This window comes from Magnolia sinica, chromosome 11, assembly GCF_029962835.1.
Source record: "Magnolia sinica isolate HGM2019 chromosome 11, MsV1, whole genome shotgun sequence".
Lineage (NCBI taxonomy): Eukaryota > Viridiplantae > Streptophyta > Magnoliopsida > Magnoliales > Magnoliaceae > Magnolia > Magnolia sinica.
In genome coordinates, this window is record NC_080583.1 from 81,056,156 (window position 1) to 81,070,548 (window position 14,393).

The 14,393-nt window shown below is 40.9% G+C and overlaps 1 protein-coding gene across 1 annotated transcript; it reads right to left on the reverse strand.

Annotated features, from left to right (window-relative positions):
* Window positions 1-1,695: 1,695 nt before the first annotated feature.
* LOC131218201 (pectinesterase QRT1) lies at window positions 1,696-7,455 on the reverse strand. The gene is made up of 5 exons (XM_058212882.1): window positions 7,163-7,455; window positions 6,797-6,986; window positions 6,220-6,426; window positions 4,352-4,587; window positions 1,696-1,843 (listed from the first exon to the last, which is right to left on the reverse strand). The coding sequence occupies exons 1-5, from the start codon at window positions 7,453-7,455 to the stop codon at window positions 1,696-1,698; spliced, it is 1,074 nt and encodes a 357-aa protein (XP_058068865.1).
* Window positions 7,456-14,393: the final 6,938 nt, after the last annotated feature.

Below are 14,393 nucleotides of genomic sequence, written 5' to 3' on the forward strand. Positions count from 1 at the left end.
TAAACAGTGTGCCCCACCATGGAGATCAGCAGCTGCGAGAACTAGTTTGGTCCACTCATCTGGCAGGCCTCACCGTCAAAATCAATGGATGGATGATGGCATGACTCAATGTAAAGGTGTGGTCCATGTCATCCATCTAATCAATTGATGGATTTGATTTTCGAGACATGTGATATCCATGGTGGGGCATATATTTTACATGGCTTGGATGTCTTGTACAAGTGACTGTTTGGCAGGATTAACTATCATTTCTCAATTCCATGACATATTTTTAAGGGTCCGTTTGGATGCATGGAACTGGATTCCATGGAAATAAAAGAATTCTTACAAGGAAAGGATTTCATGAGATTGAAATCTTTGGTTTTGGGTGCGTTTGGTTTCACAAAGAAACCAAAAAAAGAGCAAAATTGTGGAAAGAGAATCCACATAGATGCGAATTCCCCCGTACTAAACATGAGCTTTCCATGCGTCCAAACAACCATTTTAAATGTAAATCTAATAATCTATGCAATGTACTGTGCTGATTAGAGCTCTAAGCAAACCTAATTAGTTTGATTAACTTAATCAACTCGACTCGGCTCGAAATTGGATTCGAGCCTAGTCAAGCTGATTTTTTGAGCTGGAAAAATTTTCAAGCGTAGTCCATGCTAGACCAAACTCGACTTGACTCAAACTGGACTCAAACGTGACTTAGTTCAAATCGATTCGACTCAAATCGGGTTTACTTATTTTTTATAGTTTTATATATTTAAATAAATTATGTATTATATAAATTATAATATATTATATATTATATATATTAAAAACCCTAAAACCTAAACTCAAACTCAACTTGTAGGCTCGAAAGATCGAGCTCAGGATCGGGTCGAACTTGGCTCGAGCTGCTGATCGAGCTGAGCCAGGATGCCCAGTCAGACTAGAGGACTGAGCCAAGTTCGAGATGGGGTAGCCCGCTGGCTGAGTCGAGCCCAGCTGGGCTAAGCTCGACTTGTGTACAGCTGAAGTGCTGATTCTTGTTTGGACAAATCATCCCCAAACAGGGTGACCGGAACATGTTCTGATTACAGCTCCCAACTACAAATTCCGAAGAACATGGTCTGATTGCAGCTCCATTTCATGTAATCACCCACTTCCAAACCGTTTAAGACCATACAATTCATCAAACGAAAAACCAATCAGTTTAAGACCATCCAATTGATCAAACGAAAAACCAATCTCATGTAGCCCAATCAACCAAACAGATGTTGTCCCCACACTCGAAAACCAATCGAATGGCTGTTAAGATTGCACACTAAAGAAATTCAGTTCAAGTGATTGCACCATATCATTACTCTCTTTGGTCCAACATCATGTTCTCACCGTCCCCTTGAAGTCATATTCCTACCAAGTCAATGGATTTCATTTATTTCCTCCATATCATTCCGTTGGCATGCCATGCATTATATCATTGCATTCCACATGGCGGGAAATTTGGAACTGTCAAACTACTAACTGCTCTGATCGTAACCGTTAACAGAGTGATCATTTCCGTTGGTTGGCGTACCGTGCAAGCAAAAAATAGAGAAGAAACAGAGAGATATGGGTCTGGTAAAAAAATAATAATGTTGCAAAAAGGATGAATTACAGCCTCAGCCATTGATCTCCATCTATGAAATTCTTATCTGGAAAAGGCCTTGCTTCTTAATGAGTGATGAATTACAGCCTCAGCCATTGATCTCCATCTATGAATTTCTTATCTAGAAAAGGTCTTGCTTCTTCATAAGTGAGTGACTTGGCCCATGGAACTCTGCCCGGGGAACTGGCTCCTCTTCCTTTACACTTGAATTCGCCGAATAAAACGGTCCTGCATATTTCAAATAATCAAATTTCTCAAGATATTCAAGAGAATGAAGTGCAAAGGTTTGTACTATATTACAGTGAAAATGGTTGATGTGGGCCCCACCGTGATCACATTGATTCTGATCATCTTGCATGTCATCTCTTATTTGGCCATATCTCTCAAAACGAGACCAATCCATGATAGGTGGGCCACATGAGTAGGAAGTGTTGAGAGGGGATCACCCACCCTTGATTCTTGTAATGGGTCCACTGTGTTGTGTATATGTCATCCAATCCATTGATACAAAATGACTGTCCCTAAATGATGGCACCCCTTAATAGAGTTGGGCATCGAGTGGAGTCGGACTAGGTTAGGGCTGACCTGACTCGATCTGGTTTTGAAATAGGCTTGACCCGAACTTGACCTGACTCGGTACCGAGTCCAACATGCCTGACCTGACCCGATCCGAGTCCGAGTCAGGCCTGGACTAATCCAGACTGAGTTCAACCTAGTCACACGTATTGAGTCGGGCCAATTTAGCACCGAGTTAGGTCAGATGTAGCGGGTATCCACGGGCTGAAATCACAACTTAAAACTTAGATTCACTAGCTAGAATTGTAGCCTCTCCATCAGCTACCCGACATCTTAAATCTGAAACATCATATCTGACTTTTAAAAAAAAAAAATATATGTATGAGTCGAGTCAGTACCAAGTTGGATTTCGGGTCGAGTCGAGTCAAGTTACTGGGTGACTCAAACTTAACCCGGTTTGAGTTCGGATTGGACGAAGTCAACTTGATTCGACTTACCCACTCGGTTCAGATCAAGTCGGGTCTAAACGAGTCGGACGAGTCGACTCATCCCATGCCCAGCTCTACCCCTTGAGAACCATGACATTCTGAAACTTGGGGAGGACCAGCAAATCAATGGTGGGCGCCCTCTCAACTCCTCCTGCTTGTGTGGCCCACCTGAAGTACAGATTAGCCTGATTTTTGGGTCTAGAGCCAAATAAAAGATGGTGTGTATTATGGTTAGAGTGGATGTCATGAACACATCAGATTGGGTCCACACAACTCATTTATGGAGCAAACTTTTCACTAGATCATGGCCATGCATATATGCATATTGTCATTCAAATCGAAGGGAACTGATAGGTACACCCCCTTTGAAATGGAAATTTTTTTTTTTGTTGCCCTCTTTGGGTAATACAATAGTGTGCCTCTGACACTGTTCTAATACCAAAAGTAAAATACGGGTGCACGAACAATAAAAAATTTCCAATTTTCCATACATGAACACATACAGCCCTTTAGGTGAACTTTCACATACACAACCCTTTTCTATGCCTGCTACATTAAAAAATCGGAGCCATTCAAGAGGTGGAGCACACCATGATGACCATCTAATGCAAAAATCAGACCAATCCACTTGTCGGGTGGGACACAACGAAAAAATCAACGGACATCCGATAGTATGACTCAAATATATAGGTATGGACCAACCAATGAATGGAGTGAAGTGATCCTCATGGTGGTGCCCACCTTTTGCAAGGATCAGATTCACTAGAGGTGACTTAGTTGGAAGGAAAGCTAAGCATATATACGAACGTTCACATACATGGGCTGTATGTGACTATTTCTCTTTGTAGAATACATGGTTTGAAGTCCTCGGTTGGAGTGCCCATGTGGGGGTTGTCTGGTTTTAAAAAACACGTATGGTATTTTGGGAGAGAAAAATGTGTAAGCGTTCAAAGCGACCTAAGGCAGACAATCCATGGTGCTGTCATCAGCTGAAGCACAGGGAGTGGGACCACTTGTCAAAACCATATATTATTGTGAGTGGCCCACATGCACATACAATACATATGTAAATATGCATGTATGCGTGTGGGTTTTTTTTTTTTTTTTTTAAAATATATATTTTAAAAAAACTTGGGCTTTAAGTAACGGTACCTAAAACAATTAGGAAATCTTAATAATGGCTAACCCTAAAAGGAAAATGACTCCTAATTAGATTTAGTTTCTACAATGAGAGAGAAAAGCTAAACATGAATGAATAGAAGACTTTTGACCTTCTCCACGTATGCAAAATTATGAGGTTTCGTATCTTTACCAGGCACTTATGATAGAGATAAGAAGAAAGTGAGCTAAGAGAGGAATCTACACTCTAGAATGCATGTGGACCACAGATCAAGGCTGTTCATCTTAAAGACCGAGCACCCTCAAGCGTCACATGCTGTATGCATTTCATGATCCTAGAACCGGAACCCTAATAGTTGATCTTGTTGCAATTAGTGTTCACGACACTACATAAATGATGGGTAATTAAGCTTATCTTTAAGTGATTAGTTTCTCTATTTTTCCACCTCAACCCTAACAGGACCCACATGCTTATTAGTGAATCCTTGATTAAAAAAAAAAAAAGTGGGCCCATTGCCGCAGCGAGTGATACACCATGGACTAACCATTCTGGTTCATTTTCTTATGAGAGAGAGAGAGAGAGAGAGAGAGAGAGAGAGAGAGAGAGAGAGACCCTCTTCTTGATGGATCTCCCCAGTCACTCCACCCTTGTGGGATTATGATGCCTTCCAAATCACAGAAGGAATAGACTACCCTTGCATATTTGCCCCAGGCTCTTCCCAAGTAAATGATCCCGGACCCAGTCAAATCACAATTGATGAAAGAGAATCCTGAATTTTCAGATGCTGAATTCCTCTGAGAAGCTGCGACCGCTCCATAACTATCCGCGATTGCATGAAGAGTACAGTCCTGGTCAATGTCACACAATTCTAGTATCAGAATCCAAAAGACAATGTATCAAAAATGAGTTGATTTATTTATTTATTTATTTTTTAAATTATTTATTTATTTATTATTATTATTTTTTTGGGGTTAGCTTGTTAGTACACACACTCCATGTTAGCCACCCCCGCAAAAAAAGAAAAAAAGAAAAAAGAAAAAAAGAAGAGTTGAAATGATCATATAGCAGTGAGGTGATGTTTGGATGTACCAATATTGAATTGAATTGCAATTATCAGTCTAAAATTGGAGATACCCAATTTATAATTCCTTAGTGTTTGCGACATGTTACTAAATTTTGGATCAAATTCCAATTAAATGTTGACATAACATTGAGGGTGCGTTTGGATGCACCATCAAATTGAACTGCAATTGCTATTCTAGAAAGTGGAGGCAACCAAACTGTAGTTTCCGTAGTGTTCACAAGACCCAGTTCTAGTATCAATATCTAAAAGAGATTTGGATCAGACATCAAATGATCGTATACTAGTGAGGGCATGTTTGGATGCATGCTGGGATTCAATTGCAATCAATGGTATAAAAGGTGGACATTACCACATTGCAGTTCTGTTAGTTGTCATGACAACCAGTTCTAGTACACAATCCAAAAGAGAGTTTAACATGATCCTCACCAGATTTTGGATCCAACATCAATAGAAATGATCATAGAGGATGTGTTTGGATACACCGTCAAATTGAATTGCGATTATCAGCCTCATAAAGTGGAAATAACCAAATTGCAGTTTTCTTTGTTCATGATACTCTAGTTTTAGTATCAGTATCCGAGCAACAATGAATTGAATTCAGTCAGAAAATTTTAAACAAGATCCTACTTTATTTGGATGATTGATGTATGTATCAGCGAGGATGCGTTTGGATGCACCCTTGAATTGCAATTGCAATTACTAATCTAATAAAGTGGAAATAACCAAATTGTAGTTTCCTTTGTTCAAGACACTCCAGTTTTAGTATCAGTATCCTAACAACAATGCAATGAATTCAGTCAGAAAATTTTAAACAAGACCCTTGATTTTGTATGATTGTTGTATGTATCAGCGAGAATGTGTTTGGATGCAACATTGAATTGAATTGCAATTACTAGTCTAATAAAGTGGAAATAACCAATTTGTAGTTCCCCAAGTGTTCATATTGAGAATCTGGTCCCCAAACTGCTACTAACCCTACTTTTGAGCTGGGGTTATATCACTTGAGGGTCAGGATTCCATACATGGAAGCCCATGGTTCTGTGATCCAGACCACTGATCTGATGGACCCCTCCATGGAGGGGACACCTAAAAATTATCCAAGACTGTAAGAGCCTAACTCTTCAATCAGTCCCTTGCAAATAGACAGTCTACATTCAACAAAATATGAGCCAAACACTGAAGGCATGGGATCCTCCCATCTTGGATATTTTTTCTGTGGGTCCATCAGATCAACGGTTGGGGTTACCTAACTACGGGCCCCACATACATTGAAGCCTGCACATCAAGGAAATATCAACATTGCTGTGAGGTTTTGAGTGATTTATTTTTTTAAAAAAAAAAAGAAAAAAGAAAGAGAGAGAGAGCTAGGAGATGCTCTGATTTGAATGATTTTTACCTGATACAGCGATCTTGCCTTCCCGAATATGAAATCAATGGATCCTTGAATGTAACATTTGAAGAAGTAATGCCTTCCTATGTGATCAAACAGCGTATCTTGTGACCCCAAGATCCTGCAACTATAAAACATGGCTTTGTCTCCCGATACTCTCAATGCGACTGCTTGCATCCCATTCGCTCCTGGCAGTGCACGTGGAGCTGTATTCTGCAATACGATTGAGGCCACAACCATCAGAATCTATTCTTCTTTATTGTATTCGTATCCAAAGATTGGTGATCAGACCATTGATTTGCCGTTCCCCACAGTGATCCACGATGGCTCAAAAACCTAAGTTTTAGAATCCTAACCTATAATTGGTGGCCTGAACACACACTGTTTTATAAACCCCGAATACAGGACGGCCAGAATCCTCAAGGTGGGGTCCGCTATCTCGATTGTCTAGATCACTGAATAATGGACCCCACTTCTAATAACTCAAATCCTGGGGATACAATGCTTATCCCTGGGTGGAAGATTGTAGAATTTTTCATTTCATGTTCTGCTTAGATTGATTGGAATTTTCATTCTTGGTTACCTCGAAAGTGATCCCTCGAGCACAAAAGTAATCAGAGTCAACAGCAATGGAAGCGGAAGCAAATGTCCCAATAATCTTCCCATCGGAACTCCTATCGGAAGCTTTGGAATTCCAAGAAATCACCGTTTCGTAGCTTTGATTCCCAATAAGTGAAATGTAAGGCTTGGTGGCCGGAATGATCACCTTTTCCCTGCAGAAAATTCAGAAACTAAATCACCATACCTGAGAAGTTATGTAATATAAGAATTCCAAGGAACAATGGGGAGTTCAAGTTCTTTCAACAACAACGGTTATAAAATCCAAGAGCATGGAAATCATATCTGTGTCTTGCAATTTCCTTTAATTCTCCTTTCCTCACACACCCACCTGTAAATCCCTGGTAATATGAAGATCTTCACCCTCTCCTTATTACCATCTGGAACCAAGTCGACCGCACCTTGGACGGTCCTCGAATCCCCCGTCCCATCCTTCGCTACTACGATGACTCGGCCTTGAGCTTTGTTATTCAAATTCAACTTCCCCAAGTACTTATCCATGCTCAAGTCCCTCCACGAAATGAAATTCTGCGATGGGAATATGTCGCTGTAACAAATACCCATTTGAGTACTGAAAATTATGAATAGGACAGCCATGGAGAGCCTCAAAATGGAGAAATCCATGGCTTTTACTCTCTGAAATTCCTGTTATAGTGGTTTTCCTATTTGGGTTTCTCAAGTTATAGAGATTGGAGTTGAGAGAGAGGAAGAGAAGAGTTTAAGAAGGGGAAGAGAGGGAGATTGTGGAGGGAAAGGTGGGTCATGACATGTGTAACAATGCTAGAGAAGGGATTTATTTTTATTTTTCTTTTATTTTTTTAGAGATCTGAAGAGGTGGTTCATGAGTAGTTAAAGGCAACGGTTATGCTTCAGCTGAAACGAAAACTGATTTTTAAATGGGGAGAATGAAATGACTAAATTGCCCACAGACTAAGGTCCTGATGGATTATGAATGGTGATCTGATGCATCTACATTGCACATGTACGGACGACATTCCAGCAATCCACACTGTTCATAAGATGGTCCCCACCATGGATGGACGATGGTCCAAAATTTCTCCAGATTAGGTGATCCTATACATTCCTTCGACGCTGTTATTATGAAGGGATGTTGTTTTTTGCTAACCCTGATAATCTATTTTTAGGATACTAATTGATCTGGGAATTTCTGGATACCTTAGATCCATTCGTGTTCCTTAAAATGAACGGTCTAGATCATTGAACCATGGGCCCCACATGTACGGAACTGGCCTATCTGGACCTTCAGGTTATTCCGAAAATGTCCGCCCTATCACATTCCTAGAGGAATGTTTTCTTAGGTTTTCGATATGTACATGTGGGTGCATGTGGGGCCAAAGCTTCCTTGATCCAGACCATAGGTCTGTTGGGCCACACTCTGGATGGAATATGCTAAGAAACTCTCGAATATCAGAAGATCTATTCACCCAACCTTGGCCTTTCTTCATTTGAATTTGGAAATTTGTTGTTCTTCTGTTTTAACCATTGATTTGCAAGAAGAAAGTTGAAAGGTTGAGATTGTCATTTGGAGAAGAATTTTGGGGGATGGTCAATCCAAGGTTGGTCCGGAAAGACCAACGGTTTGGATAAGTGAACGCTGGGCCCGGGTTATAGGTATTGAAAATCCAAGTACATAAATTCTGTAGGGTTGTACGTAGAAGTAACTACAAACGGCTATCTAATTCCGCACGTGTAAAAATGCCCATACATGCGTCTATTGTATGAGAATTGGTCTGGTGCATGTGGTTCCATGATAACTTATCATTTCATTCCATCTTTCCAACCAACATGCCACTTGTGTGTGATATCTGTACCATGAAGAGGGCAGGCCCACCATGAAGATCACCTGGCACACAAAAATAAGGCCGTTCAGCTTATTAGGTGGGCCACATTGTTGGAATCAGTGAAAAACTGACGGTCTAACTCGACACATAGGTGGGCCTCCTGCGTATGGGGGATTGCAGAAATTTCTCAGTGACCTGGCATGCCTATGTCAGGGATTTTGCGTCATATACACCCAACGTACTACTCACCTTTTTTTCATTGGACCGAATAAAAACCTTAAGCACCAAAGTAGACCTCTATGCGTATGAATGAACCTAAAAAGATAAAAATACCTTTGCTTTTTTCAGGTGCTTACCCTAACAGGCAGGGATATTTTCATCAAATAACGAAAGTCCGTACCCTAAAAGTCGTGTTTGGTGAGATAGGTTTCCAAGTAGCGAAAAAAAGAAGAAGGCGTAGTACAGACTCATCTATTGTGCTAATTTTTTCCCTGTGTCATGGTAAGTTGCATATACATGCAGGTGTATACATGTTACACTTGACTCAGGACGTGTTTAAGATCTGTGGTTGGTGTCATGGACTGAATGTTGGTACCTAAGTACATAAATTCCGATCCTGAGTTCTTAGGTGTGATCTTAGTGAAGATGTATGTGGGCGATTTCTCACGTGCTTGCATAATCCGATTAATATTTATATATGATCAAAATCAGAGTAGCTTTAAAATCAGTGGTATCAAAAGTTAAGTAGAAATAACTAAATTTGAAAACATAATGTAAATATTCAAAATGTATAATTTTGAAAGGGGTGTTTGTAGAAATGAGGATTATACAATCCATAATATACATACAAAAAACGATTAAAGTATAAAGTTCAGTTTTCGCCAATCATCCAAAACATAACAGTGGTAGTGCAAGTCGATCTACGCTTGCCCGTCTGATGTCTCGATAGTACATGCATCAATAATATTGTCTAGTTGGTGTTTTAAAATACCATCCCAGAGTGGAAATGAATGATCAACTTGGTAGTTCCGTTAGTTTTAAGTTACGCATGTTATCAACTATATTAGCACAAGTAATGATCAAACAATTTAAACATGCAATTCCTAAGTACTCTTATTCATGTACATGCATGCGGTTATGAAATAATGTATGCTCTTACAATCCAACACTCCCTCACAAGTGACTTCGACATCTAATTCACAAATGATAATACTCCCTCATCATGCGACTAAAACGCTCAATTCGCCACAACTTATACTAGTATAATGCGGTGAATGTTCATGTTAGTCAAGTAATTAATTAAGCCTATTCATCCAGCATATTTGGAAAGTTAGAATACCTCCATTTTGGTCATTATTCTCATCTAGAACACTAAGCGTGGGACTGCCACAACGGCTCTTCACCCGTGTCCCTTAATCTGTTTTTGGGCTCATCACCTAAGCAACAACTCCCTAGCCAATGAGGGACTAACACTGGCCCGACCGATCATAAAGGACCCGGATGACATATCCTGGACATACAAGGTTAGACACCCCATCGACATGTAAAGGATGCCCATAATTGATGCAGGAGTCATCACCCAAACACAATTGTGGGGCAGTCGCGACATCAATATTTTAGTTTAATGTAATAGACTCATAGCTATGGTTTTACATGAGCCAAGATAACTCGAAAAGCTCGTTCAGCTTGGCTCGATCTAGCTTGACTTGACTCCTCTTGAATGACGATTCGAGGCGAGCAAAGCTTCATATGACCTAGTTCGTTTTGAAAACAAGCCGAGTTCGATCATAGTAGATCTTAACTCGACTCGAAGCTCGAGGTCGGCTCGACTCGAATATATATTATATATACAATATTTTAAAAAATAAATAAAACTTAAACCCTACCCTACCCGTCCATCCATTTCTTACTCTTTCCCTTCCTTACCCAACCCGCCGTGCTTGAGCTCCTCTCTCTCTCTTGTGCCCGAGCTCCATAGTCTCTCTCTCTCTCTTGACTCAGTGTCTGCCCGACTCATCTCAATCGTACAACCTGCACTCAACCACTCGCCCGAGCTCTCTCTCTCTCTCTCTCTCTCTCTCTCTCTCAGCACCAACAACAAGGTACCTCTATGGCTATATTTAATAATATATAAATATATATTATTAATTGAATATTTCATTTGAGAGTTGGGTTGGGTAAGTTGGGCCGGGTGGATGGGTTGGGTTGAGTCGGGTATTTGTTTGGTCGGGTTGCTGGGTTGAGTTGGGTGATGGGTTAGGTTAGATTAGGAGCAGGCTCAACTTGACCCGAGGTAAGCTCGCCTCGACTCAATCCACTAGCTCGCCTCGAACTCGACTCAAAAGGTTTGGCAAACAAGCCAAGCTCTAATGGTAATCTCGAGGTTGAGCTTGAGGTCGAGCTCGAACTCGAGGAGAGCACGAACGAGTCAAGCTAAGTTGGCCCACCTTGACTCGATTAAGCTCAATGTACAGCTCTCTCATAGCCTTCTTGATTGCTCATTGGTCACTACGGGGAGGCTCGTCACCCCGGCATAGGCCGACAGCATGGTCATGATGTCCCATACCACCTTGCCCAGCTCATGAGACTTGAGGATCGTACTGCTAATGATTATTAGTAGACTTTTCAAATGGTATGGGGTATTATAGATTTAGGCAGTCGTATTCAGACATGGTGAATATATGTGGTTAGTTGTTTGTTAGATGAATTCGGTTGACTCGGGCGAACCTTCTGCGCAACCGGCATTGGGTGCAAGCATCTTGCGTAACCTAGCTACTGTCAGTCGTCCGTGTTCGGCCTGGATCAATCAAATCAGTCTAGGGTGGCCGACCAAATCTAGGCCACGCGATTTGCCAACTAACCCAACTACTCAATTAGTCCTAATTATCTGACAGAACTAGTTAACCCACAATAGTAATTTATAAGAATGAAACATGAGCAATAAATCTAGCAATTTACTCATTCGGTCATTTCATCAAACTGCAAGCTTCACCACATCAGTAATAGTAATTTATGAAAGAGAAATCAATACACACACACACAAAAGTTAGCATGCATTCACATATTCACAAGTATAAATCATTGATTGAAGCATAAGACTCGATAAACAACAACTTAGGGATAATGGTCCGCACATTGGGTTACGTCATCTAATCAGGACTCGCTCTAAGGGTTAGGGCTTTGTGGGACGGTTTACCAATGCCCTATACTAGTACCATTAGCTTTTAAGGATTCATGCATCCAACTTTTAAGACTCAAATCTTCAAAAGGAACTCGTTGATTATCTCTAATTGTTGTTGGAGCAACTCCGACGATCAAGTTGCTGGCTGAACAGGGACGGGGCGTGCCTCTTCCCAATCAATCCCTCTCCCACACTTTCTACCCCTCTTCTGATCTCTCTCTCAAGTTACAATTGAAAATTAGTATGGGAGTGAGATGGTGGAAATGAGAGGCTATTTATAGTGCCAGAATGTGTACAAATAGCCCCAATGATTCTTTTCTCAATAAAATTACCGTGGGAAAGGTTATTCTCAAACCATGGGGGCTTTTTGGGGGCCCACTGACTTATATATACCATGGGGCAGGTGTCTTACTATGAGATTTATGTTTAGACAACTAAGCGGGGATCGAACACTCCGATTAGTTGTGGGGGCCCCACTTACGATCAATGGTTGTCGATGATCGATTGGGGCCGAGGCTATAAGAATATGTGCGGGGAAATATCCTTAACTCGCACCTCCAGTTTAGTTGAAATCCAACGGTTGAAAAGTCGCAATTCTGCGAAAGAGCAGAGAGTGTAATTCACTTAAATTTCAAGTTTATGCCTTACTAAAGAAAACAATTGCACGAGAGACATCTATCCTTGAGTTTTCTTTTTTAGGGCCCACTATAATGATTAAATGATATCCACTCCATCCATTACATGAAACACTAAATTTTAGGCACTATATATAAAAATCAGCCTTATCCATGATTCAGGCAAGTTACGCGAGGGGAGAGGGTGGGTGTCACCCTTCACACTATTTTCACTGGTGTAGCTCACCGGAATCACAGGAAGGGCTAATTTTTGGCCCTATGTCTAACGTGAGTAGTTAGACTGGATGTATGGACTGGAGTTCACATACGCATCATGGTGGGTCCAGCTACACCGGTCTACCTTAGTGCTTATTTAAGTGATTCACATGGAAGGGAGGGATTTGCATTTTTCTCAATCAAATAATATTAAATACAGTTATGATTTGTGATAGTATTCATATTCATTTGAGATGAAAATCACAATACCACGGATGATAATTAGATACACGGTCATGATTTTTGGTAGTATTAACGTGGATTGAGATGAAAATTACTACACCGAGGATGGTAAATTGATGCAGGGATGGACGTGACGAAGAGTCACGATCAAACTAAAACTTATTATAAATAGTAAAAATGAAATTAAATTAGAGTTTCGACCATAAGTTTGATAGAATCTCTCAAATTCAGCATGGGCAACCCGGCGTGGTGGGTTGGTGGGTTGGCCTGCTAAAGTAGCTTCTCCTATTCCAAAATTCATATATGGTACATTGAATAACTTATTCTGGTTTGCATGATATGCCTGCTTTAGGGTTCCAACAGTTCTGACCACTTCCGCTTCCGATCGGGCCTTTTCATGAAAGTGCCCGCGACCCACTCTACATCATAAATCTCAACCGTAGCAATCAATTGATACATGGTTAACAAAAACTCAGCCTGATCACCTGACCAGAAAAGGCCGTCTCGTGTGAAAAACTTGATCACAGTGAGTTTTCCTTCGTGACTCAGTTGACTCGTCGTGTCTTGATTAAAAGTCAATCAAGTGGAGTCCACTCATCCAAATCGACCAAGTTCTTTCAACCGTCATGCGGCACTTCTCCTCTTCTCTTACAACCACCTTGCCACACCTATCCCATCTCTTGTGGTAGGTTGGCCTCAGGGGCCACACCACATGAACATTAGGGATGGAAATGCCCACCGTTGAAACCATCATGGTCCCACCATGATGTTTATATGCCATCCAACCCATTCATAAAGTGACTCCCAAATGGATTGAGGGAAAAGACAAATATCAGCCCCCCAAATGAAGATTTCAATGGTGGGCATTCAATCCACACTGTTGTTGCCCACTTGAGCTTTGGATCTCTCTCTTATTCAAGCTCATGCTCTACAATAAGCTAAGGAAACGGATGGATGGAGTGGATGCAATATAGACATCAGGACCGCCCCCATAGATGTTGGGGTTACATTCAAAGAATGATTGCTTAAACCGGTACGCGTGTTTATGAGAAATCCACCTCGAAAAATGAGGGAGATGTAAGACTCAACACTCAAGTGGGCCAAACGACAGGAAACAATAGGAATTGGACACCCACATTGTAATATTCATAGGGCTGTGATTTTCGTGAGAAATCCACTCCGTGCATCTGTTTCACCAAGGGTATCTAAAAAATAAGCAGATCCAAGACTCAGTGGGCCATACGACAGGAAACAATAGGGATTGGACGCCCACATTGGAAATTTCATAAGGGCCCAATGTGATGTTTGTATGCCATCCAAACCGTTCACACCCAGATGAACTAAAAAAAACCAATATTAGATTTAGCCTGAACCAACAAAACTTTTGTGACCTATGAATGTTTCAATGGTGGGTGTTCAATTCCCTTTGTTTCCTGTCATGTGGCCCACTTGAGTTTTGTATCTACCTCACTTCTGGGTTCATGTCCTAACATGAGCTGGTGAAAT